The sequence below is a fragment of the Microtus oregoni genome, unplaced genomic scaffold, assembly GCF_018167655.1.
Source record: "Microtus oregoni isolate MIOR12 unplaced genomic scaffold, Mior012 000003F_ref0000135, whole genome shotgun sequence".
Lineage (NCBI taxonomy): Eukaryota > Metazoa > Chordata > Mammalia > Rodentia > Cricetidae > Microtus > Microtus oregoni.
The window spans coordinates 32,238,328-32,266,327 of record NW_024543062.1 but is presented as its reverse complement, the minus strand read 5'-3'; the positions used below and the strand labels follow the sequence as shown (position 1 = coordinate 32,266,327).

The following is a 28,000-nucleotide window of genomic DNA, read 5'->3' as shown; positions in this document are numbered from 1 at the left end:
CTTCGATAAGAGAACTTCACTTTAATAAACAAAGCTAAGTGGGGGAAGTCAACTATGCGCTCGACATAGCATTTAGACACAAGTGTCTGGACAGAGGACACAGGTCCCCCAGTCACCAGGCAAAGAAAATGGCCCACAGCAGGTGGAACACACGCTCCTCTATGAACAAATGTCACAGACATCCCGCTTCAGGGAACATTAAACAGTTGAGGTGTCAATTACAGATACATTATAAAAAACAAAACACAACACAGCCTCTTTGGACAAAAGCCCATCAGATGTATTGTCTGCAATGTCCCACCCGCACTTTACTAAAGAGGTCATCTGATGAGTGACAAGCATCTTTCATTTTATCTTTTAGGCTTAAAGAGCGATGGGTACTCGTGCTCTGCAGGGCTGGGGGGCAAAAGGGAATTCGTAGAAAATGGGCCAGAGGTGGTGAAGTATCAGGACAAGTGGGCGTCAAAAGCCGAGCCCCCCACCTTGTTAGGACACTGAAGTACCTTGGGAACAGCCTATAAAGCAGTTGGCTTCCGCCCTCAATATGAGGGAACACTCCTCGCCACCATGCTCAATGTAGGCTTTTCCTTCCATCTACATGAGAGGAGAATCCGTCAGAGACAGGCGTGCCCAGCCCTTCTGTCTCCAGGGCCCATGGTGGCCTCCTGGCCAGCATGAAGGAGTAAGGCATTTCCCATATATCAAAGTCCTCTTCACTTTCTCAGAAGCAACTTCGCAAAGTCAGCATTAGACATCTTAGGAGCTTCAGTGGCCACGGAGGAGGCGACTGTTGGCCCCACCACAGGGCCATTCTCAGCCTGAGGAGCAGCACTGTGGCGCTGCAGAGCCCGAGGAAGAAGAGAAAGCTGGGTCCTTCCCTTTCCGCGCCTAGAAAGAGCAAACACAATGACCCTTTGGAAGCAGATTCATAGCCCCACCTGGACTGTGAGACAGCTGGGATTATTGGACCAAGTCAGAAGATGGGAAACGGTAGGAACTATGACTGACCAGGAATGCAGGAGGCTGACCTCTAACCTCACACCAGGAAGAGAAAGCACGGGAACCACGAGACACCCTTCACCTTGATTCTAGCCAGAAGCCAGGAACACTTGAATAAGCCGCCTCCTTTAGGGCACTGACATGAAGTACCCTCTGCTAAGTCACAGGTGACAAAGTGGATGCCATCTCTCAGACCATGAAGAGCCTGACATTGTCAGCTCCTATCTAGGACAACAGCACAGTCTCTATGGGATGACAGCTGCCACTGCAGCCTGCTATGCATGTGGCTCCAGTCTGCCGTGAGCATGGATCAGTGACAAAGGCAACATGCTTATGCAATGCCTCAGAGCTCACCTCAGCTGGGTGCCTGTGACCCCAGCTCTGCAGAAGGCTAAGGCCCTGTCTCAAAATTTTGTCAAAAGCTAAGAATGTAGCAGACTAGATTTTTGTTAACTTCACACAAGCTAGAGTCATCGGGAAGGGGAAACACTGATTGAAAGAATGCCTCCATCAGACTGGCCTGTGTGCAAGTCAGCGGAGCATTTTTTTTTGATTCCACTGGGGGTGGTGCCATCCCCGGGCAGCCATTAGTCCTGGGTATGAAGAAAGCAGGCTAGGACTAGAGAGATGACTCAGTAGGTAAAAGCACTAGCTGTTCTTCCAGGACTGGGGTTTGTGCAATTCCAGTTCTAAGGCCCTCATCTGGTCTCTACAGGTACTACACACACAGAAGACAGACATTCATGCAGGTAAAACACCCATACACATAAAGAAATACATCAATATTAAAAATGAAAGAAAGCAGGCAGGCAAGCAGGGTGAGGGGCTGGAGAGATAGCTCATGGGTTAAGAGCATGTCTAACAGATGACCCAAGTTCAATTCCCAGCACCCATAAGGAAGCTAATCACCATTTGTAACTCCAGTTCCTGGGGGTCTGGTGCCCCCTTCTGGCCTCTGTGGGCATTGCACATATGTGGTGCATAGACATACAACCAGGTAAGATACTCATAACACATAAAATAAATGTAAATAACAAAACAAAATTTCAAAAAAGCAGGCTGATAGACTTTTAGTTTTAGGAAAAACTGGTTTGATTTCTAGCTTTATTACTATTAGGTACGTAAGCTTGGGCAAATCACTTAATCTTCAGGTCTAGTTTCCTCACAGAATGAGGACACCGGACTAAATCATTTCCAGCCAGTCCTAGAGTTCTATCTTTCTACACAGCTGAAAGATGCTGTTGCTGGGGGAATACAACTAACACTTTTGAAGCTACTACTTTTATGTCAAACTTTAAAGTCCATAATTGTTATCTTCATAAAATATTATTTGACCTACAGTATGTTTAAATCAATTTAATAGGAGCTGGAGAGATGGCTCAGAGGTTAAGAGCATTGCCTGCTCTTCCAAAGGTCCTGAGTTCAATTCCCAGCAACCACATGGTGGCTCACAACCATCTGTAAAGAGGTCTGGCGCCCTCTTCTGGCCTTCAGGCATACATGCAGACAGACTATTGTATACATAATAAATAAATATTTTTTAAAAAAAATCAATTTAATAAAATCACTTTATAACAGGAGAAAGGAAAAGAAAGAAAGAAAGGAAGGAAGGAAGAAAGAAAGAAAGAAAGGGAAAGAAAAGAAAGCAGGCTGAGCAGGGTACGGAGAGGAAGCAGTAACTTTCTGTACTCTTCCACAGCTTCTGCCTCCAGGGCTCTGTCTTGGGTTCTTGACAATAGACTGACTGCAGGTGGGGAGGCAAATAAACCCTTTCTTCCCATGGCCTTTATCACAGCACTAGGAACCTAATACTTGCCTAACAGTCAGAAGGCCCTGGATTCCATCCCCACTGCCACCAAGAAAAGGTGTGACCAGGGCTGCTTTCCTTTACAGACTTGTAGACAGTGACACTTGCTAGGCAGGTGACACCAGAGACCACTCAGAGCAGCAGGTCCTAGCTTTTCTGACCCAACTCCATGACCTCCAGATATGACACTCCGACCCCCTTCAGCACTGGCCAGGACAGATCTGCACACAACAGAAGCAGACACTTACGCTCCATACATCTGTCGGGGTACCATGGGGGCCCCCGGTGCTGTCCTCACTTCTGGCTTCTCTGGAACTTTCCGCTGAGGGGGATTGCTGATTGCGACCTTAATGACATTCTCTTTGATGGTCATGCCATCCATCTTCATCACCGCCTGTGATGCCTGTGACTCGTTTTCATATTCCACATAGGCCAGGCCCTGAAAGGTAAAATCCACAGCTGGATCAGATGTCAAGGACTTGGCTTCCTTCAGGAGAGCGGCTGTGGTAAGCAGGCACCCATTAGCAGTGACCTCCCTAATGCCACCATCCACGCTACAGATTTGCCCCCAGTCTAACCATTTGCCCTGTGGCCATCACTGACTGGAAGGAAGCTTGAAAAGCCTCTCTGTGCTTACCCCAAAGAAAGAAATCATGTAAGCCCAGCAAGAGATGAGCTAGACACAAACAAGATCCGACACAGTCACTATCCTTTGGCCTCTTCTTCCCACCATACTAAGTCTCCAACGTGGGTGGAGTCAGGGCTTGAAAGATGAACCCAAATGTGTCACAAAAAGGTCTAGCAGGGCAGAGGGGAGAAGAGGACAGGGAAGCCCACGCTGATCACTCCTCAGCAAGAAACTCAAAGTCTGCCTGTACCCCACTGACCTTTGGCTTCCCAGCCCTGTTGGTGACCAGCCTGATGTCCTTCACAGTGCCATGAGCCTTACAAATGTCCTCGAGTTCCTCTTTGGTGCAGGAGAAGGGCAGGCCCGAGATAAAAAGCTTGTGTTTCTCCAGGGTGGTGCTGTATCTGAACACCTGCAGGAGAGGCAAAGCTCCTGGTTCAGGAAGGCACACCCCAGCATATGCGTCCATTACTGTCAGATGGCCCTGAGCCAAATCTGGTCTCAGAGACTTAAATAACAAAACCACCAGACACACCATCTCTGTAAAATGACCAGAAAAACAGCACAGGTGGAGCTGCTCTTGCCGTGCTCTTGAGCAGCGAGGGAAAGCAGTCATCTTTCCATATACTAAGTACATCCACCACCAAACCAAGAGGAGGCTCCGAGCAGCTGAGCCCAAAAGCCTTGCACACGGTCCTGGCACTGAGCACCGTCCCTCTGGCAGCCCCCCTTAAAGGCACCTTTTCCCCAAAACGTACCTTAAAATCAGGGTTTTTGCTCTTATCCACACAAGGGGAGACAAACATTGGCCTTCCTTCCACAGTCTTCCTGTCCAGCTCCAGAGCCTGCTGGGCTGACTTCTCTTCTTTAAACTCCACATAGCAATAGCCCCGGAAGTCCCCACGGTTGCTAAAGACCGGCCTGATCTGGACCACCTCCCCGCAGACCTCAAAGAGTGGCCTGAGCTTCACCTCTGGCTCATCCATGCTGTAGGGCAGGTTGCTGACAAAGACGGTGACACTGTCCTTACTGCTGTCATGAGCCACCTTGGGCATGTCGAGCTTGAGGGAGGCTGCCTTCTCCTTCTGCTTGGATGGAGGAGCCACGTCTATCGTTACACATTTCCCAGAAGAGTCTGCTTCTTCCCCCATGGCTGAAGCCACTCCAGAGGCCAGGCTATTCTCCACCCTTCTGCGTTTGGAAGGCTGCTCTGCAGGCATTCAAGAGAGAAGCAGAGGCAGCTAACTCATTCTGCATCAAGCACGTCCCAACACAAACAAACTGCACTGGGTACAAAAGAGATGGCCACCAGGCCCCACAATGTGCAGGCCCAATTTACACTCCAGCAAAGGCACAAGTGGAAGCAAGAACATAAATCTCCACCGTCCAGTCATAACTGCACAGAAAGTCAGGAGTCCCAGAGTCCCTCTCTTACAATTCCCACGTGACCCAGGGAGAACAGAACCTGAAGGCAAGATAGAAGCCTACAGGTGACCGAACACCCCACAATGCACTCTGAATACTGGTACAAAGGATGTTTCTAACTCTTTCAACTGGCCAGTGCCTTCTGCATTCCCCCAGAAGACATGGGCTGGGCCTGAACAACCTCTACCATTTCCTTAAGAAGCAACACAGAACACTGATTTTCAACTGGGACTTTACCACAGAGCCACCACTGAGAGAAATGTAGACAGTGACCAGGTGATTCAATAGCATGAATCCTGACTGTGCCGGGGCAGCACAGTTGGGACATCAGTGTGTGCGCGTCCTGAGGAAATCAAGACCATTCCTGAACAGCTAAGAAGACATGTGGCTAGGTTAGCGTTACCTTCCTCCTCCTCCTCCTCCTCGCCCCACTCTCTCTCATCCTCCTCATCCGCCTTGCGTTTGCCTGCACCGTGAGTCTTTTTCTTCTTTTTCAGAGCTTTCTTCTCAGCCCGCACCTTCTTCCGCTGTTCAGCCCTTTCTTCTTCCTGCTGCACAAGAGCTGCTTCCTTCTCTGCAGCCTAGAAAAAAGGGCAGGACATTCCTGGATGCCTTGTTAGGCTGGCTTGTGCAGAGACAGGACCTTAAAGGGGGTGGAGGGGGGGGGACCGACCTCTTCATACAACATAGATCATATGAACATGGTGAAGAGGAGACTCATAACTCATATACTTTCAATAGCTTCAATCATAACATAGCAAAAAAACAATTCCTGTTGCTGGGGCAGAGTGGCCTAACAAAAGCCACAGAGGGGAGAATGGGTTTATCTGGGTTCACAGCTGCAGGCTGTTCACAGGTCTACTGTGGTATAGAGGTTGGGGCAGGAACATCAAGCAGCTAGTGCCATCCACAGACAAGAGAAGGAATGCCCGCGTGCCATGCTCAGCTTGCTTCCTTCCTTTCATTTCAGAGCCCAGGCCATGAAATGATGCCACCCACACTCAAGGTGGGTCTTCCACCTCCAACCTAGAAAATCCCTCACAGGTCATAATAAAGCTAGAGATGCTCATGTTCCACTCATAGGCCTATCGTGGCTCCTTAAGAAAAAATTATTCTTCAAGAATTTCATCCATATATACAATGCATTTTTGATCAAATTCTCACACACCCCCGTCCCCCTCTGATTCTTCTCAGATGCTGGCCACTAAATCTCCCTCCACTTCATTTGCTCTTTCTTTCTGTTAAACCATTGAGTCTAACCTGTGGAGGGAGTGTGGCAATCTATCCCAGGCTGTACCCTAGAAGAAAACTGAAGCTCCTCCTCCAGTAGCCATCAAGTGCCAACAGCTCCCAAGCACGAGGCTCCACAAGGCCCTACATGCCCGAGGCTCCTCTATCTGATCTAGTACAGTCAACCCTGTTAAGCTGGAGGTTTTAAGTGAGTCTACAGATGGCAAGGGGTAAGTGTAAATACTGACCCAGATGCTGTTTAGTCAGTATCTTAGGAAGGGCCAGAAGAGATGACGGTTCTATGGTTAAGAGCAGCAGCTGCTCTTCCAGAGGGCCCAGGTTCAATTCCCAGTACCCTAAGGCGCTAACAACAGACAGTCCAGAACCAGGGGATCTGACACCCTCTTCTGGCCACTTTGGGGACTGCCCACAATCGGCGCACAGACATGCATGCAAACAAACGGGGTGGAGTGGTGCAGCCTCAGAAGCATCACTGTCACCTTCATCCTCTGCTCATTCACGCGAGCCAAGCGAGTTTCTGTTTTCTGAATGGCCACATCCCAATCTTCTAAGGTTCCTGGACAGAAAGAAGAATAGAGCTTTTTGACCCCTCAATTCTGAGCCATGCCAGTGTTCCCTGATGCCACTGCTCCAGAGCAGAGAGCTCCTGTCACCAGAACTGCAGTCGCTCTTGCTTTACGGCAATGTACGTCACCAGGCTGCCACTCTGTAATTCCAATAATCCTCTGGGTTGCTATGGATCCCTCCTCCTTCCAAAGAGACTTAAAAACAAAAAGCCAACTTTTACAGGCTCTCGAGGGTAAAGATTATAAAACATTCCAAAACAGAGGGCACATGGAACTCAAGAGCCGAGGGAGCTACTCCCCCATGCCAGCAGCTCTGTTGAATCTCATCTGCGGGCTTCAGGCTCACATCCCAATTCAGATAGATGCCCATGGAGAAATCCACACTGTCTCCCCAAGTTCTACTACTATGATTTAAGACGAACACCAAGGATCTAAAATTCCACAAAGGACTAAAGAGCATGCTGAGCCCCGCCTCCTCAAGTAGAGCATCAGTTCTCATGCGCGATCCTCGTGGCCACGGAGCAGCTGTCCCATTTGGTTGTGGTGAGGACTGAGACTGGTCCTAACCAATGAGGCCAGCCAGAAGTGTGCCAAAGCCCACTGTGACTGCACACTGAGGCCCACTCCCACACAAGCGGCCAATCTGCCCTTACAGGCCACATATTTCACTGAAGTCTACTGGCCAAAGGACCACACTCCAAGCCAGAAGCAGAGGCAGGGTCCCACCTTCTGTCCTCTCCATGGTGAGCAACACTTCACAGACATGCTCAGGGTAGTCACTCGTGCACTGAACAGCTCGGTGCAGAGCCTTCCGACAGTGCTGCGTGTCACCATGTGCCCTAGAGCAGAAAACAGACAGATGTCATGAAGGCCCACGGTAAAGACCGTGAATAGGTTGCTGCTGGGGCAGAAGAGGTCTGACTACAGAGGAGACAGCGGCTTTCGGGAGCACCGGGGCCTTTCTCTCCTGCCACAAGCTTCTGCAGCTGCAAGGAGAGACCTTTTTCTATACACCCTTTCCCTTGGCCAGGAAGGTGCACCAGGAAATGCACAAGAGCCTCTAAGCAGACCTTCTGTGCACATGGGAGGGAACCATGCATCAACTGAATGTACCTTGACCTAGTTCCTCAAGAAGTCTCTGCAGTCCACCAGAGGGCTCTGTACACCCGAAACCCAGATGGTTTAACTCCATGCTCTGAGTCAGGTTTTATCCTAACATGTTAAAATATGCTAACCACACTGGCATGTATGTATGTATGTATGTATGTATGTGATGAGGAATTCCCCTCTCTGGTTACATGTACGTACGTACGTATGAATAAATAAATAAATGGATGGATGGATCAGCATACTCAAAACCTTAAGAGCAGTGGCTCTTTGGCTGTGATCCACACACCCAAGGCCTCAGGAGGTCTGCAGAGTGAGAACACTGTGTACAGCGCTGGTGACTGCATGGATGATAGAAAAGCAATGGAGATTCAGGACAAAGCAAACACATGCCTCTCTAGTGCTGTGTGACAACACAGCAAATGCACAGGAGCTCCTGTGCACACCGAAGGATGATACTTACTGGAAAATATTGACATCACAAAATTACAGCATCAGGCCTAAGGTCTATCAAGCCAAGGGGCAGAAAGACAGATACTGTAAACCAGAGAGCTCGCTGGCATGGTTCCAGACACCACATGCCATCTGGCCCTGTTGAGATTTACTGTCATGAAAGAACAGCAACCTCATCTGAAAAGCAGAGGCTCTCCCTTTCCACCCATCTCTGCAAGGCCAGTTTCTTTTTACCCTGCAATAAAAACTACAGCACAGCAGAAGGGTAACTATAATAAATACATTTGTCAAAATGTCAGGCTCAGATTCAGAGAGACAGCTCAATGGTTAGGAGTACCGCCGGCTGCTCTATCAGAGGACCCAGGTTAGAGTCCCAACTCACAATGACTTAACTCCAGCTCCCGAGGATCTGCCGCCCTCTCAGGCCTGAGGGCCCCAAGCACAACTGTAATGCACGGATGAACATTCAGGCAAATGCCCACCCATTGTTTATTTTGTTTATTTGAGAAAGGGTTTCTCTAAGTAGCTCTGGTTGTCCTAGAACGCTGTAGACCAGGCTGGCCTCGAACTCACAGAGATCCCAGCACTTGGGAGGCAGAGGCAGGTGGATCTCAATGAGTTCGAAGCCAGTCTGGTCTAACAGAGCAAGTTCCAGGACAGGCTCCAAAGCTACACAGAGAAACCCTATCTCAACACCACCGCCCTCCCCCCCCCCAAAAAAAAGAAGAAAGAAAGAAGAAATATTGGGGATTTCCAATACACACTGAATCCCACAGCTGCAGTGTAGCTCAGCCTGACAGCTCAGGGTGGATGGCTGTTTACTGAATTCAATAACCTAGAATGGTCAGAGTGCAGACACACTACAAACACATCATGAAGGAGCCCACCCCAAACCATGAACGACACTAAGTCTAGACAGCGGCTGCTAGCTAATCTGATGGTTTCTTTTCTCTTTTAGTGCTTTGAGCTTTCCTATACAAAATATAATAATAAAAAAACACCTCCCCCAAGAGTCCAATTAGGCACATTCAAAATTCAAAACAAAAATACAAACAGCTCAGAAGGACTTAATGGCTAAGGAGCCCCCGCTCCCAGCCCCGCCAACTCACACACTAAACACTGGTTCTCAAGGCTTGCCAGGCACAGGCCCTGCTAAAGGAAGAGGCAGGAGGGCACCCACCCCAAGGAGCAGCCACAAGTCAGCTCAGCCAAGAATGGGTACAGATGTTGGCTACCCTGGGTCACTCACCTTTCCAGGTTGTAATACTCCAGCCACATGTTGGCATACTTGGCATTTCCTCTGGTCATAATGCTGTCCCAGAGTTCTCGAGCTTTCTGCATGTTATTGCACAGGCGAGCCTAAAATACATTAACAAAATCACCTGGGACGAGCCCAGAACCCTCTTCACAGCAATATCCACACAGGTATGCCTAAAACACTCCTTCCTGGCCCATGACTGTGTCCCGCAGATCCCTGAAGGCCCCAGGCCTCCCTCCAGCAGTAACAGGTCTGAAGCCTGGCTCCCTCCCAGCTCTGCAGTAGTGAGCCTCACAGGTCTGCACAAAGCCGAGGCTCGGATAGAACCTGCGGCACAGAAAGGCCCTGTGTACCCCAAGTAAAGACAAAAGTTCTGCTGACAGCTCTTGCAAATGTACAGAATTACCCAACAGGTTGGTTTCATTCACCCAACTCCCGTCACAGAACAAGATTGGAATTTTACAATTCTATCAGCTGGTGAAGAGGGGGTTCCTCACTCAGCTCAGTGTTTCCAGCTCAGGATACCCAGCTGTGCCCTCTATTGCCCAAACAGTCCAGATGGACACAGTGAAAGCCTTAAGAACGCAGAGACCAGCTCATTCACTGCACCCGCAGAGTGCTGGCCAACAGCAGGCACTCAGTACACCCTCAAGTAGCAGTTAGAGAAGGACCTAGAGCCAGTGTCCAGGCACTGTTGCTACACAGCCACGGGAAAACAAATCAAGGCCAGCATGCCAGGTAAACACAAAACCTTCACCACCTAGACCACACCCCCATTTCCATGAATGCCAAACGAAGCACCTAACCAAAGCCTTCAAAGAAGGGCATGGCAGGTCTGTGAAGATGCTCACCTCAACTCGAGCCCAGCTCTGCATGATCATGCAACTTGGATCTCCGCTCTCGTTGAAACCTTCCAGAATGAAATGGGAACAATTAGGGAGGACGTAAAGCAAGCGCTCCTGGCTGGAAGAGGTTTGGCAAGCAAGAACAACCAAGGTAACTGGAGAGACAGCAGGCTGGCAACTTACGCTCCTCAACCTCCTGTTGCAGGTACTCCAGAGCACGCGTGAACATGGCCCGCAGCTCTTCCAGCTCCTTGCTAGAGTCTGTTGGAGAAGGTAGAGGAACTCCATGAAGCCACCACAACCACCAAGACCCATTATGGACATAGGAACCTCAGTCACATTTCCTCTCACAGTGATAAACGACCAAAGGTATGGTGGCAGAGAGAAACACAGGCATGCCCAAGAGGGACAGGCAGGTAGCACAGGGGCTGTGTGAAACAGTCTGGCAAAGTGTAGGTTTTTCCTAGCTGACCTCTGGTTTGGAGCAGGGATCCAGTGAACAGATCTAGAAGAACATGGTAGTCTTATTGGAAAAATGATTTGGGGTTGTGGTAGTCAGTTTCAACTCCACAGAGCCTACAATCAGCAGGGAGATGGATCCCTGGGCATGCCTGTGATGGATGAGCTCAGTGACATCTGTTGAGGTGGGAAGGCCTGTCCAAGGTGGGTGGCACCGTCCCTACTGGGGTCCTGGGCTATGTGCTCTCCCCTCTTCTCACTGTGAACGCCCTGAGTCCCTTGTGCTGGCCTGTGCCTTCTCCCCTGGGCACTTGTCAGAGTATTCACTACAGCAACAGAAAGAAATGCAGCAGGGCTCACGAAGGCCAGTAACCAGTAAAAATGAGAGGCTGCCACAGCCACCAGTAACCAAAGCAAACACAAGGACTGTCACCTTCTCACTCCACACCTGACTTAAGTTGGAAATTGCTAAAGTCTTCAGAAAAAAATGTTACTAATGGTAGGTCACTCACCAACCCTTTCCCAGTCTCAATGTGCTTGAAGAACAGGGATGTAACTCCAAAGATGTGTTAAGAAAAAGTACAGAGCCAGGTGGTGGTGACACAAACCTTTAATCCCAGCACTCAGAAGGCAAAGGCAGGTAGATCTCTGTAAGTTTGAAGCCAGACTGGTCTACAAGAGCTAGTTCCTGGAACAGGCTTCAAATTTATAGAAAAACAAAACAAAACAAAAAGTACAGCAGCTGCTGGGGGGGAGGGGGAGGAGTGTGGTGGATGGATACGGCACAATTATAATGTGCTTGCCATGCCAGCATGAGGACCTGATCCCCAGCACCCAAGTTAAAGGCCAGTGAAGCCAACAATGGTAGGTTGTACATGCTTTTAATCCCAGCACTCAGGAGGCAGAGGCAGGCAGATCTCTGTGAGGTCGAGGCCAGCCTACAGAGTGAGTTCCAGGACAGCCAGGGCTACACAGAAAAACCCTGCTTCAAAAACAAACTAACAAACAAAGAGTTATAAAAGCCACTGAGGTGACACATGCCACTGCTGGGGAGGCAGGACAAGTAGGTCTCTTGTGATCGCGGTCACACCAGCAAAACTTAAGCTCAGGGTCAACCATGAGATCCTAGAATCAGTGGATGGCTCCTAAAAAACAGAACCCAAAGCTCATCTGTGCCCCCACCACACACACACATACACACATGGTAGGGAGGTGGGGGGACATGACGACCAAGTTCAGTTCTGAGAAGGTTCACACTCTACCTTGTCTGAAGTCAACCCTTCTCCTCAGGTAGTCTAGGTACACTTGCCAAATCTCCACATAGTCAGTGGCCTGGATAAAACCAGCACTCAGAGCATTCTCAAAGGTTGCTGCAATGAAGAAATCCACAACATTCACTAGACAGTTCAAAAAGAAATAAAGCCATCAAAACTCACAAATGTGTGACTCATGAACGTATAAATGCATAAGCTGTGGATGTCTATCCCAGCACCACATACAAGGAAGAAAAAGTACACACGCAGCGTTTGGGGGAGGGGGGCTCCCCTCCAGCACCGTTCTCTAGGAAGGTATAGACACAGTGTTTGCGGAGGGGGGGCCCCTCCAGCACCACACATCAAAGAAGGAAAAGTACAGATGCAGCGTTTGTGGGGGGCTCCCCTCCAGCACCATTCTCTAGGAAGGTATAGACGCAGTGTCTGCGAGGTCCCCTCCAGCACCAGGCTCTAGGAAGGTATAGACGCAGTGTCTGCGGGGTCCCTCCAGCACCGTTCTCTAGAAAGGTATAGACGCAGTGTCTGAGGGGTCCCCTCCAGCACCATGCTCTAGAAGGGTCTCCACCACAGTGAGAGTCCAGGTCGGACAAGACAGACCATGACTTCTAAGAAATTCACTGAGTATTAGAGGCCAAAGCGCCAAGAAGCCACACAGCATCTGCCACTACAAGACAGGCCCTGGGGCGCTGGCTCAAGACTGCCACAGCTCTGTTCCTCATTTGGGACAAAAGACTAGAGCTCCCAGGCACGGTGGTTCATGCCTGTCATCCCAGCAAGCTTAGGCTCCACAGCGAGCTGCAGAGAATCTTCCAAAAAGATAACTTAGAAATTCTCCTGCATAAATGTTCATACCAGAAATAATTTGATGGTCCACTCCATGTCTCTCCATGGCCAAGAGGTACCGACTCCACAGGGCAACTGTCCACGGGCAGTTCCTCACAGCACGGCTATGTACAGATAAGACCAAATCCTTTACTTTCAGCTGCCGATCCTGTGACAAAGAATCCCAGAGTGAGAGGACAGAACTGTAAGACTTCCTCAGTAATAGCGACTCATGGAAACTCCCCCACAGGCTAATGACCCAAAACTCAGTACCAGGTGCTCGCACTATTTTGGGAGGCTGTGAAACTTGGGGGAGGCAGGCCCTAGCTGAGCTAGGATCAGTGAGAGAGGTGAGAGCCTTGAGTGTTATATCTTAACCCAGCACCCATCCTGTACCCCACTCTTGAATCCCTAACTGAAACCTGCAACCAGATGTCACTGCCAGAGCATCATCACCACCGCCCCACGCCATCACCACCACAGCCCAACATCATCACCACAGCCCCACGCCATCACCACCGCAGCCCCACGCCATCATCACCACAGCCAACATCATCATCACTGCAGCCCCACGCCATCATCACCACAGCCTCACGCCATCATCACCACAGCCCAACATCATCACCACCGCAGCCCCACGCCATCACCACCGCAGCCCCACGCCATCATCATCGCAGCCCCACGCCATCCACCACCGCAGCCCCACGCCATCACCACCACAGCCCCACGCCATCAATCATCACCACAGCCCCACGCCATCCACCACGGCAGCCCCACGCCATCACCACGGCAGACCGACGCCATCATCACTGCAGCCCCACGCCATCATCACCACCACAGCCCCACGTCATTAAGGACAGCATCCCATCAACCTCTTCCCTTAAGCTGCTTCTGTCAGATAGCTGGTTGGTCATGGGTGACCATCAGGGAGACACTTCCAGCACAGCCAACTGATGGAAGAGATTTCTTTGAAATGTCTTTTGTGAAGCTAGGAATGTACAAGGTGTGCTTGTCATCTCAGCACTCAGGAGCTGCGTTGTTAGTTTAATGATGCAAAGATGTGTTGCGTTCCTTTATGTTGCATTATGTTTAACTCTGTATAACTGTGTTAGTTTGCCTGCCTAAAACACCTGACTGATCAGAGCTGAATATGAACAGCAAGGCAGAGGGGAGAGAAATAGGCAGGGCTGGCATGCAGGGAGAGTAAATAAGAAGAGAAATCTAGGCTCAAGAGAAGAGGGAGAATCGAGAAAAGGAGGCGTGGAGGACGCCAGGGGTCAGCATCCAGCCACACGGCCAGCCACAGAGTAAGAAGGAAAGAAAGATATATAGAATAAGAAAAAGTAAAACTCTCAGAGGCAAAACATAAAGAGAAACAGGATAATTCAAGTTAGAAAAGCTGGCTAGAAACAAGCCAAGCTAAGGCTGTGCATTCATAAATAACAATAAGTCTCTGTGTATTTATTTGGGTACTGGGTAGCAGGCCCAAGAGGAAAACAACACACACACACACAACAACTATAAGGCTGAGGCATGAGGCAGGAGAGTCACACATTTGAAGCACACACACACAACAACTATAAGGCTGAGGCAGGAGAGTCACACATTTGAAGCACTCACACACACACACAACTATAAGGCTGAGGCAGGAGAGTCACACATTTGAAGCACACACACACACAACAACTATAAGGCTGAGGCAGGAGAGTCACACATTTGAAGCACACACACACACACAACAACTATAAGGCTGAGGCAGGAGAGTCACACATTTGAAGCACACACACACACACAACAACTATAAGGCTGAGGCAGGAGAGTCACACATTTAAAGCCAGCTTGAGCTACATATTGACCTGTCTCAAAAGAAATGAAGACAAAAACATAAAAGAATGCTGTGGTCTGGCTTCTTCAAGGAAGAAATCACCAGGGGAGTGCAAGATGGGCAGGGCAGGGGAGCCAGTAGCCCCAAACGGCCCACAGACACAACCCTGACGTGTCAACTTCACCGGGGTCGTTCACACAGAAGGACGTTTCATGTACATGCTGAGGTAGCAATGGAGAACAATACAGACGGGGACAGCAGGGAAAGATACAATGAAGTCAGCCAGAAAGCCAACCACACAGGTTATGACTGCCCCCAAAGGCCAGCAGTGTGGTGTGTAAGGGAGGCTTCACTTTAACCATCTCTTTAACATCTAAAATTTTTCCATAATGAAATAACATGAAATGCGAGCCTGTTATAGTCTTCAGTTAGAAGATCACAAATTCTAGAGCTGGCAAAAAGTTTAAAATAGCATCAAAAGCAAGGAAGGGGGAGACAGAAGGAGACGATGCAGAGAGGGACAGCATGCCGCTCCTGGCCACCTCCTTAGGAAGGCTCTACCTTGACAGACACAGAACTGGAGCACGTATCTTACTAGGTACCGACTGTAGCGGATCCATAAGTCTGGGACCAGGCAGTTCTCCACCAGGGCACGCTCAAAGATCAACTGAATACGAGCAGGATCCCCAATTTTCATCTCAAAATCGATGTATGCTTGGTATTCCGCCAGCCTGGGGGCCTCTGCTTGCAACTGTGGCACAGGAAAGTCACACTTGTTAAATCTGAATGCTTGACACTTCTCAGAAAGCATCTTCAAATAATTCAACGTTGGCAAGAGCAGCTAACCCAGGATGACAGTCACATCTTCTTGCTCACAACTGCCCACAAAAGGACAGATCTGTGTCCTGAGAGCACGGGGAGCCTCTGTAGACCAGGCTCCTGCCACCAGGATCAAACCCCCTTTCACAAGCACTCATGACCACAGACACAGAACAGCACAGCTGGTAATGACTGTCCTAAAGTGGTGTAGTCAAGGGCTCACACTCGAAACATGGCCAGAAGAACAAGGTGCAGGCCAAAGACAGAGGGGGTCAGGCCAAGTGTCACCAACACAACACACGACAGAACCCTCTTAACCCTCTTTCAGCCCGTCTTCTCTTTGGCCACCCTCTGCTGATGGCCACAGTGGACAGACAGCTTTGTCAACTCAAGCGCACACACACCACTACAGATGTTGGCATGGAAGAAATGGGCACAGAGGACAGACTCCAGTGAAGGCAGAACGCCTACTCCGGGTCAAGCCTCTGCTGGCTGTAGCAATCTGATCTCTAAAACATTTGTAAGAGGCAGGTCTCAGTACTGTCCCCATCTTATACCAGGGAAACTCAGCACTTATCAAGAATCAGAGCTAGTAAGTAGCAGAGCTCAGTTCAGAACTGACACAGCCTAACTCTCACGGTTTGGCCTCTTCCTCACTGTACTCAGAAAGATGTTGAAAACAGAATCAAGATGCCTAAGGAAGCTCAAAAAAGAGACAGGGCAGCCGGCCCCACCTAAGGTAATGAGATCACAGGACATCAAATCAAACCAATGAGAGATTAAAATCTGACAGTATGATTACCTTCCAAGAGCAAGTCTGTGACAGACAGCTGAGCTGTCTGTGACAACAGAAAACAAGAGACAGAGATGTGTTCTGTTGCCAAGAACATCACATCAGTGCAATGCTATAGCCCGAGAAAAACAGCTGTCAAAAGGGAAAACAAAGACAGAGTCTGTTGGATACAAAATGGAGAAAATTTGCTGCCAGTGAATCCTGGGTGCAGAGACAGCACACACTCAACTTCAAGCTGCAAGATTCCAGATACAGAGCTAAGATAAAAGAAACACAGAGCAAAGAAAACAGCATGCACAGACGTCTGAGACACTGCCCCCAGTGCTGGTGGACAGCGACTGAGACAGTGTAAACATGATGTCTGAAGGGTCAAACCAAAAAGCAAGATAATTCAAGAAAATGAGAGAACAGTGACGTGTGTGGTAAATGTCGCCTACAAGTAACACTGTTAACATAAAGTAGACAAAGACCAACACTCCCATGTGAGCAAATGTAGGAGATGAAAAAGAAAATCGGCAATGTGAAATACCAATTGCACTCTTATACATCAGGAAATACAACTAGAAAACCAGTCTTTAAGCCAGTGGGTGCTCTCCCATGGCTATCACAACCTCGGAGATCTGCAGGGTTCACATCTGACACATCTATGCAAGAGCAATCAAACACTTAACAGAACTGACAAGCTGAGTGTAGGTCTGACCGACATGCCAAAAGCTGAAGGAAGCCAAGACCCCTTGGGTAACGGGCTCAGTGAGGAGTCCCACTGTCAGTGCTGTGACAGCACAAGCAGGCAGCGGGCAGAGCCGCAGCAAACTCCTAGTCACGTCGTGGCCCTGTACTGTGGCAAGGGACACATTTGTCATAATCAGGGCCACAAATAGCTCTCCACAAACTCTGATCATTACTACCTGCTACCACTGGATGAAAACCCAAACAGGAAGTTCAGATTAAAGCTTCAAGATGAAATCAGTGCCAATAAAGACAGTAGCTCAAAAGCAAAAGGATGCCATGAGGAAGGATCAAGTCAGGCCTCCCAAGAAGCACTAGGAAAAAACAAAAACTTTGCAACTTCTAACGCTGAAACCTTCACAAAATGAACTCCATGGCCAATAATCATGAGCAAACACGCTGCCATTAGCAATCAAGGGAAACTCAAAACTCCAGTCCTAACTTGTGGAACAAGCGAAACTCAGCAATGCCAAAATCAACTGGTGCAGCTGAGGGCCCTGTCACTGCTGGCACAGGTGCAGGCACCTGGGGATATCTGTAGCAAAGCACTGTGGTCAGTGAGTTCCCTCCTCTGACATATGCTAAAAAAAAAACTCCTCTGTGTGTACAGACACACATACAACCCATTTACAACATAAGCCAAACCCATAAACACACTAGGGAAGGAAATACAGCCTAATCATCACACCATGTCCAACAAGCAGGATCAAGAGATATATTATGGGTACATTCACAGGAGAACAGCTATCAGAAGGGGAGGAAGAATTATTATCAAAAAAGTCATCAAAGTGATTACCTCAAGGGAGAGAGAGGAAGAGGCAATCGGAGAAGGGCACATGGGAGACTCCTAGGGCACTGCAATGCTCTAGTTCTTAACCTGGGTGGTGGGTACATGGACGTTCACTTTGTTAGGACATTTATCCGCTCTACATATGCACAGTAAGACAAACTAAAGAGACTGTTAACGGGCACTATGGATAAGGGGCAGGCTTGCGGAAAGGCTCCCTGAGGAGCAGAGCACTCACCAGCGCTTCCTCATAGGGCTTGTATTTTTCCAGCTGCTCGAGTGCCTTCTGATAGCTCTGAAGTACAGGTTCTGGTATGGGGTCTTCCGACCACTCTTCATACTCTGCAAAGGTGGCCTCCATTTCTATGGAAAGATGGATTCAGCCCATGTGTTATGCCACTGAGTTTTACCAACATAAAAAAAAAAAAAAAAAAAAGCCAGAAGACTCCAATCCCACCCACCCATCCCACATCCATCTCTCTGCTCTGATTCCCAGTTCTGTGAGCCCACACTTGGCCTCAGGACATGTCAAAACAACAGGCCAGGGAACCCTACCAGCTCCTCGGTCCACAAGACCATGATCACACACTGGTCATGTGCTGCACAGCAGCTCCTGCAATCCCACCCACATCCATGGTGTGTCCCACTGTAATCCTCAGTGCAGGTGAAGGACTCTAACAGCAGAGCAGCCTGGCTGAGAACTGCAGCCCAAAGAGCCAGGAACGAAGAGGAGATCAAGGGGCTCAAGCAGTTGCCCCAAGATTCTGAGCAAGGTCTGCCAACAGACAAGGCAATGCCAACCCACATACACAGGAAAAGCCTCCTGGCACTGCCCAAACCCCCTGCTGAAGCCTTGCCAAAATGAGCTCACCCCCGGGAGACTTAAGCAAACTCCAGAAATTGAGACATGAACGCCTATAATCAACTCCTCAACCAAATCACTGAGGAGGTGACACAAAGCCCCTGACATGCAGAGACAGATCAGCTGTGGGATTCTTGGCCAACAGTGACCAAAAAAGGGCTGTGTTCGTGTCCCCCTTTTCCAACATGTCTTAAAAGTAGGGAGAAAGGGCGATGTGGCTGCTGAGCTCCAGGAAACAGTGTCTCTCCCCTGCCTCTGCCTCTCGTAAGTCTTAGCTCTAACAATGCCTTACAGACTTTTCCAGTCAGAAGAACGTCTGCCCTGCAGGACACTGGGGAAGGACATGGGCAATGGCACTAGCAGAGCACAGAGCGCGGGTTACTGACAAGTCTGCTTCTCTTACCATACAGTGGGATCGCCAGCTGTCGCCGGAAGAGGCTGTGGACTTTCTCCAGCTGTGAATCAAAGGTTTGTTCCCAGTCAGAAGGGGAAAGGAAGGCAGCTATGGGCTAAAGAAGCAAATTGGTGGTAAAGGACAGGAGTTGGTTCCTTCTATTTCAGAAAGACATTTGAAACAAAAAAAAAAAAAAAAAAAAAGTAGAGTCTATGATGTCTTATACAGGAGGTATCATCATATTGTTGGGGTCAGTGAGATGGCTCAGCAGGTGAAGGGTGCTTGCCAGCAAGCCTGACAACCTAAGTTCAATCCCTAGGTTGATAAGGTAGAAGAAAACCAACTCCCAAGTTGTCCTCTGACCCCCACATATACCATACATGCACACAATAAAAACGCAAAAAGAAAGAAATCCAAATGACTACAAGGTGCAGAGTCTAAGTATCACACAGCAAAGCACATCAGCGGTGGGGACCTGCTGAAGCCAAGACGGAAGGTTGGGAAAGGATCTGGAAGGTAGTATGCGGCAGGGGGCAGGCTCAGTGACTCCGGGGAAGCACAGTGTGGTAAAGTCACAACAGAGGCAAAATGCAGAGTGTTTGGAAAGTCAGGCAGGGTGAGGGTGAGGCAGCAGGTGTTGGGAGCCAGCCTGGGCCTCCGTGCAGAGGGAACAGACACTGCAGAGCACAGGCTCTGGCTTCACTCTGCACTCTCACTGTCACTGGCCCTCTGCAAACTGAGAACAGGGAGTGACTAGAAGTCACCGAGGCGACTCCACTCACCCAGGAATGCTTCACCCATCATACTTTCCCCAGACTTTAGAACAGGCATCAACAAGATGTGGTGCCCAGCCTGGGCATGCAGGAGCCCAGTCTAAGCATACTCATGCCATGTACACCAACCTGAAAGTCACTTTGTACAATGCTTGAGCTGTGACACATTGTCACATGAGTTCACAAGCTAAATTCCCCATTGGTGTCAGTCAGTGCTCAAAAAGTTTGAAGGTGAGGCACTCTGGATTCCTGATTTCCAGATCAGAAATGCATGGCCTGTGGTGACCGAGCAGGCTCCAATCGTTACCACAGAGGGTCTCACAGAGAGGACAGCTGTCTGTCCATCTGTCTGAAACCTCCCCTTGGTCACACCAAACACGATACAAAGATACACGCACACAATATGCATGCACAAAAATATGCACACACGACTGATCTTGTACGCTCACCTACAGCCATATAACTAAAGCAATCTTATTTTAACCTATCAGGAAAGGAAGTCAACTACACCCAAGTCAAGGAAATCACTCGCTCTGCAAAGACTGCTGACTTTGTTTGTTACAGTCCATTCCTTAACAGACTGGCAAAGGTGGATGGGTTAACTGTTCAACTCTTGGATGTTTGTTTCAAAATAATACTTCCTGCAAGTTTGGGTCAGAGACCTGGCACTCACCCGAGCAGCTTCCATAATGGCACTTTCAAACTCTCGGTAAGCCTCCCAGATGGCCAGGCCTTTTGTCATGTGTAAGCCAACAGACGAAAGGGCTCTTTCAAACACAGAGCGAACCTTCTCGAGGCCACCTTTCTGACCAATGCCACCAACCGAGTACTGGCCATATTCTAGCCAAATGTTTGGACCTAAAAAGGAGAAGCAATCTATAAGTTCAGCTCATAACATGCCCCAGCGTCACCCAAGGCTAACAAAACACACACCCACCAAAAGGTGCTCATTTGTGCAAAGAGACCATTGCCAACAACTGCCCCAGTTTCCCACAAGGCTGAACCCCCCACTAAGCACAGTACAGAGATCTGACTACACAGACAGCACACAGGGACAATATGTAACTAAGTTAAATCAGAACAGGTAGAGTGTGGAGTCATGCAAGGCCATGGGTTTGATCCCAGCAAAAGACTGATGGGGGAGGGGTGTGAAGGAAGAAACCCACTAACATACTTAAATGACTGTAGTTATAAATCTGAGTCACTTGTCCAAAAATTTCAGATCCTAGAGTTTTACTTGATGACCCTAGTCTTGATAGTCTTCAGGCCAAAGGGAAAGAACAAAACCAAAAGCACTGACCCTGTCATTGGAAGTCCACTCTGAGTAACAGCCCTGGCTGTCCTGAAACTAGCTCTTGTAGGCGTTGCTGACCTCGAACTCACAGGGATCTGCCTGCCTCTGCCTTCCTCCCAAGTGCAGAGATTAAAGGCGTGCACCACCACCACCCAGCTTTGATTTGAGTTCTTGATGCATGTCTTCCCCTACTGCCTTACCTGTCCTGCACCTATGAGACTCCCTCCCTCACACATGTGGAGTCTCTAATATCAACCTCTCCCCATAGAGTAGTATATCTGTGACAATCAATGAGCTTACCTTGATGGCTGTAGTGATGACACCCGTAACCCCAGGACAGGAGAGGCAGAGGTGGGAGGACCACACGTATGAGAGCACATGGCGACAGCCTTGTAGTGGTCTGTTATTTGTATTTTGATAACTAACCCTTGCCTGAAGACCAGAGGTAAAGCTAGAGTCACTAGATGTGAGGCAGCAGTAGCACCAGCACACACCTTTTACAGGATTTGGAACAGTAGGACGGATCTCTGTGAGTTCAAGGTCACCCTGTGTGACACAAGATCAAAGCAGAAACAAATCCAGGTGGCCCACACCTTTAATTCCAGTCCTAGGGAATATAAAATGGGAGGAGAGGTTCTGTCTGCTATTTATGGTCGCCCAGTCTTGGTAGAGGTAAGACTTCTCTAGTGGCTGTTGTGCTTTTCTGGTTTTTAGGTTGAACCCCAATTTCTGTCTCTGGGTTTTAGTATTTGTGCTACACAGCCTCTTTTAGCAGAACCATTCTTTTTCTGTCATCATGAGGCTAGCACCCAAGAACTGATCTCATGGGGTTTTTTTGTTTGTTTGTTTTCTGAGACAACAGTTCTTGTGTCCTAGGAGAGTCTCCATCTCACTACGTACCCTAGGCTACCCTTGATCCACCTGCTCCCACCTCCTGAGTACTGGGACTACAGGAAAACAGCCCCATTCAGCTTAAAGTGTTTAAATGCTCTTCTCAAACACATTGTCTAAAACTGGGAAAAAAGTCTGTGCAAAGCCAAGTACTTCAGAATCTTTTTTAGTCTTTGAGATGGGGGGAGGTCTCACTCTATAACCTAAGCTACCCTTGAACTCGCTGTGTAACCCAGGCTGGCTTGGGACTCATGATGACAAGGATGTGGTGACATGTACCTGTACACCATGTCAGGAAGCTGAAGCAGAGCCAGGCTGAGCTATGTGATGAGTCCCTGCCTCAAAGCAATAACAACAAAAAGGACACAGAGGGACAGACATTCAAGCCTTAGTCCCAGCACCAGGAGGTGGAAGCAGAAGGGTCACAAACTGAAAGCTAGCCTGGGCTACAGAGTTAGAGTCTATTTCAATCAAGAGATACAAGCTAAACTCTAAGAGCCTAGAAATCTTGTGTAAGTCGTCCTGGCCAGACAGATGCCAAGTGAGGCATCTACTCTCTTCCTATAAATATTTCTCCAATTTTGCCTTAAGCCCAAAAATCTCTATTGAGCACTAAGATAGCACAAAGAAACCAAAACCGAACTCCCTGGTAACAGTTGACAATGCAGCACAAGGCAGCAAGGATCTGGCACAGCCCACGCCCAGTACTCACAGATGTAGTCCTTCACAGCTCTCTCGAAGAGCTCGTACACATGCTCGCGGTCCAGGCCGTCCATGGCCATGCTGATCTCATCATGCAGCCACTCCAACCAGAGTTCTAGAGATGACAGCACACCTCAGCACACACCTGCACCTGCTCCCAGGTCCACAGAGACTCAGTTCTCAAAGCCCAAGCAGGGCACTGAGGAAGGTGTCACACGTCAGCCACTCCCTCCTTTGAAGAGCACTCGCCCACATCCCCACCCAATCTGTTTGTCAATCTTGTAAGACACTAAGAGTGACAGCAGGTATCTAATGACTCAGAGCCAGCTGGCACGTGACACACCTGTCCCCAGGAGGCAAGAACTACTGCTACCCTCAGCTGACTGTGCGAAACTGAGTCTCCACTGTCTGCTTGTGAGAAGCCTCACTAAAAATGTGCAGGGCGGTCTCTTCCTCTGAGCTGTACTTTGGGAAAGGCAGACGGGACAGACACTCACCCGAGGCCAGGGTTTCTGAGTTGAAAGGTCAGTTGCAAATGAGAACAAAGACCCAGCCACAAAGTTGCTCAGTGCAAGTATGTCTCTCAGAAGCAAATGTGTGGAAGCAAACAAAACATACATTTGCTGTACCCAAATGAAACATTTGCATTTAAACCATTTAAGTTTAGAGGTTAGAGAGGTGGCTCAGCAGTTAAGAGCACTGGATGCTCTTTCACAGGATCCAGGTTGGATTCCCAGCACCCACACAGTGGCTTACAACTAACTGTCTATGACTCCAGTTCTAGGGGATCTGGCACCTTGTTCTAGCCTGTGTGTACCAGGTGCACACATACAAACATGTAGGCAAAAGTGTCCATATACATAAAGATATTTTAAAGAGATTTAAATAAATGTTTATTTTAATTTACAATTCCATGGCACTATGAGCATAGGCTAAGTACACACCTGTGGAATGGGAACAAGACCGCAGTAAAGCTAAATTACACTAAAGGAAATGTTCAACAGCACCTCCCGGCACCATTACCTTCAGTCAAGGGGAAGAGCTCACTCATCTTCTGGCGGGCCATCCTTACTTTGTTGAGCTCCCCTTCCAGCCGCAGCAGCCTGATTAGCTCCACGTGGCAGTTGTAGTCATAGCCGTTGATAGACAGCTAAGAGGAAAGTCAGCATTTGTCACTTCCAGTAAAAGAAAACACCATCTGCCCCAAACAACTGGTATTTACCTGGGAGGCCACCAAGTAAACAAAGCAGGACCTGCCCCATCATGCAGAAGACAGGTGAGAAGTATTCCCATCCTAACAGGACGCTCCTCCCCGTGGGCCCTCTCTAATGAGACAGAGCACCATCCTTAGGAAGCTGCCAGTGTCTCCTCTGCCTCAGCTCTCCATCTATAAAGTGGGGGCACTGCTAGTCTCCAGCCGTACAGTACATGGGAATTCTAAATGGCACGTATGCCTATCATATGAATTCTTTCATTTTACTGAACAAGTAAGGACAGCAAGGAGCCATAATAAATATGACTGTAGCTACCAACTCTGGCACACATTCCACGCCTACAAATCAACTCCTAAACAAGACAGTGAGTACAACAGACCAGTCACTAGCACCTGGGCTCAGTCTCTTTTGTTTTCTGTTTTTCAAGACAGGGTTTCTTTGTGTAGCTTTGGAGCCTGTCCTGGAACTCACTCTATAGATCAGGCTGGCCTCGAACTCAAAGAGATCCATCCACCTGCCTCTGCCTCCCAAGGGTTGGGATTAAAGGTGTGCCACCACTGTTCCAGCCTGTGCTGATTCTTAACTGACACCACCATGTTCATAGTTTTTTGGTTGTTTTTCATTTTTAATATTTTCTTTAATTATGTATACATGGGAGTAAATGACAGCAGAGGCCACCTCCTGCTGAAGTTACAGGTGATTGTGAGCCACCCGACCTGTGTGCTGGCAACCAAGCTCCAGTCCTCTGTCAAGTGCTCTTCACCATTGAGCCCTCTCTCCAGACTCATGTGACTGGTTTTTGAGAAGGGCTGGTGCATTCTGGTTAGTCCTGGCCACCAGCTTCCTACCCTGGAATGCAGACCTTGCTGCCACCGGAGACTGGCAATGAGCAGCACTTGGTGTGGTCCTGACCCTCTGCCTGCCTTCTGTCTACGTATATAAAGGCTCATTTTTACACTTTCAAGTTAAACTTTTCAAGCTAAACGTTGGAAATATTTTTAAACTCTCACACATCTACACAAAGGATGCGTATAAGAATAGCTTTAGTACACCCACCCTGAAAGAATGGAGCAGAGACACAGGTTATCACACAGAGGAGCCGTCTCCTTGGGGTTCTAAGTCATGTAAGGAAGAAAAACAGCCTCCACTGGAGTTAGGTCAGTTCAGTGGAAGACATGCCACTGAGCACTATGAGTCGGGCACAGTGCAGCCCCAGCACCGCAAGGGCAGGTGTGGGGAGACTGAGTTCAAGACCAGCCATGGCTACTTTCAGAAATACTGTTTCAAGGAGAAAACAATTGCTCAGATGTGGTGGTGCACGCCTTTAACCCCAGCACTCAGGCAGAGGCAGGCAAGTCTCTGTGAGTTTGAGGCCAGCCTGATCTACACAGTGAGTTCTAGGTCAGCTGTGTCTACATAAGATATCCTATCCCCAAAAAAAAAAAAAAAAAAAAAAAGGAAAAGAAAACAAAGACAAAACACTTTCCTCAGGACATACAGACAGCAACCAAGAAGAGTGTTCAACACATCAGCCACCACGGACATGCATGTTGAAACCTGCGGCATTCCACAGCAAGGCAGACAGAGACACACCATCAAATGTTTGTTAGAAAAGGTGTGGGGGGCCTGGAGAGATGGCTCAGTGGTTAAGAGCACTGGCTGCCCTTCCAGAGGTCCTGAGTTCAATTCCCAACAACCACATGGTGGCTCACAACCATCTGTAATGAGATCTGGTGCCCTGTTCTGCCCTGCAGGGATACACCTGTATATATAACAAATCTAGGAAGGAAAGAGGGGGCGGAGGGGGGAAGAAAGCAAGCTTTTCTATAGCTAGCTGCACACAGGCAACACCCAGCACTCAGCCTCCACCTCTGTGCTGCCAGCCCTTTGTCCTTTTCCCACAGGAGACAGCATGAGTGCTCATGCAGCTTTCGTCCTAGCCCATCCTTACAGCACAAGGCTAAGTCACGGCAAAACACCCATATCCAGCCTAGCACTGCCCAGTAAAGGGAAGGGACCAATGCATACTGTGCCAAGCACAATCTGAAGTGGAAAGGGAGTTTTGAGGCAGAAAACTAATCAGTGTAATTTTCCACTTAGCAGATAAAGGGGAAAACAGTAATGTAGAAAGTGTCTGATATAACCACCGAATCATGATTTAAAATTTTTAATTACCAAAACAAGAGAAGGAAGACATAGCCTAGCCTGTGAGCCTGCTCCTAGTGATTCCTAGTGGGCACACACCCAGAACCTTTTAAAACCACACCAGTTGCCCAGATAGTTGAGTATAAAGATCAAATAGCCAAAGAAAAGAAATTAACGATATAAGGGAAAGAAAAGGTGACAACCATACACAGGCCAAGACTGCATAGATTAATCTACAAATCCTTAGAAACAAGACTAGCAAGAGTGTAACTCACACAAATCAACTTTGCCTTTTATACATGAAGTTTCTGAAGTAGTTAAACCCACAGAAAGGAAGCTGAAAGGTGCCCCAGGCTGGGAGAGAGAGAAGGGGCTACTGCACGGGGACTAGGCTCCAGAAACAAACAAACCCTTCTAAAGACTGCACAGATGACGGATGCCACGCTGACAAACCAAAAAGTCTGTAAATAATAGCATCTCCGTATGTTGGCACAGCACAGCCCAAACTGTAGAGTGCCAAGGCAACCATCTCCTAAGAGACTGCGAGACCGACCGCAGGACAGATGTCTGCAACATTCCTGAGCTATTAAAGCCATCTCAATAAGGCTTATATGCCATGTCCCTAGATTCCAGAACTGTGGTGGCGCACACATTTAACACCAGCACTCAGGAGACAGAGGCAGAGGATCTTTGAGTTCCAGGACAGTCAACGCTATTTCAGAGAGACCCTAACGCAAAGAGGGGGAGGGGATGTTAAAAAAAAAAAATCAGCCTAGCATGGTGGTGCACGCCTTTAATTCCAGCACTTGGGAGGCAAAAGCAGGCGGATCTCTGTGAGTTCGAAGCCAGCCTGGTTTACAACGCCAGTTCCAGGGCAGCCAAGGTAAAGCCACTTGCGGCCAAACCTGACGACCAGAGTTCAATCTCCGGAACGCACATAGTAGGAGACAACCTTGTGCGTGCATGCATACAAACACAAACTGAAATTTTAAGGAAAGCAGACATCCTGAGATCTGTTTAAAACAAGAAACACTTTCAACCTTGTGTAAGAGCCCCTTCCCCGAGCCTCAGTTTCCCGCAGTGAAAACCTGACTAACGCTACTTTTGAGTAAGAATTCAATGGACGACATAAGCAAAACACTGGGCACGCAAAGCCGGGCGGACGCAGGAGACACGATGGGTGACGGCGCGCTGGCGACCTCAGAGGTCTCAATGCCGCGGAGAACCAGGGGGCGGGCCAGGTCTGCGGACCCAAGAGGAGCCCGCTGCCCACCCCAGCCCACCTGCTCCTCCAGCCGCTCGATCTCCAGCTGGTTTTTCTCCTCCTCCTCGTCGTACTCCCACTCGTCCTCCCCGGGGGAGCTCTCGGCGGAGGAAGCCATGGCGTCCTCCTCATCGCCGTCACTCTCGCTCACGCCTTCCTGCTGCAGGTCCCACCCTGGCTCCTTGGTCTTGGCCGCCTCGGCGGCCACAGCGCGGGACAGCTCTTTCCTCTCCACACTGGCTGCCTTCGCCTCCTCCTCCTCTTCCTCGGCCTCAGGCCCGGCCTGGGGCTCAACCTCCGGCTCGGACGCAGACGATGCGGCCGCAGTCGCCATCTTGCGCAGCCCGCGACTCTCGGGTCTTCCCTCGCTCACCGAAGCCCGGCGATCATCGGGCTGTCCGTGCTGTCCGCCTGATCAAAACTCCGCTTCATCCCCACCAGAAGCGGCACGGAGGGCCTCATGACACGGGAAACCCGTAAAATATCTACCGCGGAGAATCTTTTTATATTTCTCTAGAAGTTACTGTCAAGGGAAAAGGCTCATTATCTTAACGTATGTTCCGTTACAACCTTAGACAGTTGTTGGGTCTTTGAACCGGAAGTGGCGGCCATAG

The 28,000-nt window shown here is 49.0% G+C and overlaps 1 protein-coding gene across 1 annotated transcript; it reads right to left on the bottom strand.

Annotated features, from left to right (window-relative positions):
* Nucleotide 1: 1 nt before the first annotated feature.
* On the bottom strand, nt 2-27,924 carry Sart3 (spliceosome associated factor 3, U4/U6 recycling protein). The gene is made up of 19 exons (XM_041648906.1): nt 27,406-27,924; nt 23,787-23,913; nt 22,774-22,878; nt 20,550-20,734; nt 19,113-19,164; nt 18,086-18,210; nt 15,315-15,470; nt 12,925-13,063; nt 12,061-12,168; nt 10,523-10,600; nt 10,346-10,404; nt 9,486-9,595; nt 7,403-7,515; nt 6,590-6,666; nt 5,263-5,440; nt 4,193-4,644; nt 3,694-3,846; nt 3,055-3,245; nt 2-888 (listed from the first exon to the last, which is right to left on the bottom strand). Exons 1-19 carry the CDS (start codon nt 27,718-27,720, stop codon nt 714-716), a joined length of 2,898 nt encoding a protein of 965 aa, XP_041504840.1. The 5' UTR covers nt 27,721-27,924; the 3' UTR covers nt 2-713.
* Between the last annotated feature and the right edge of the window lie 76 nt (nt 27,925-28,000).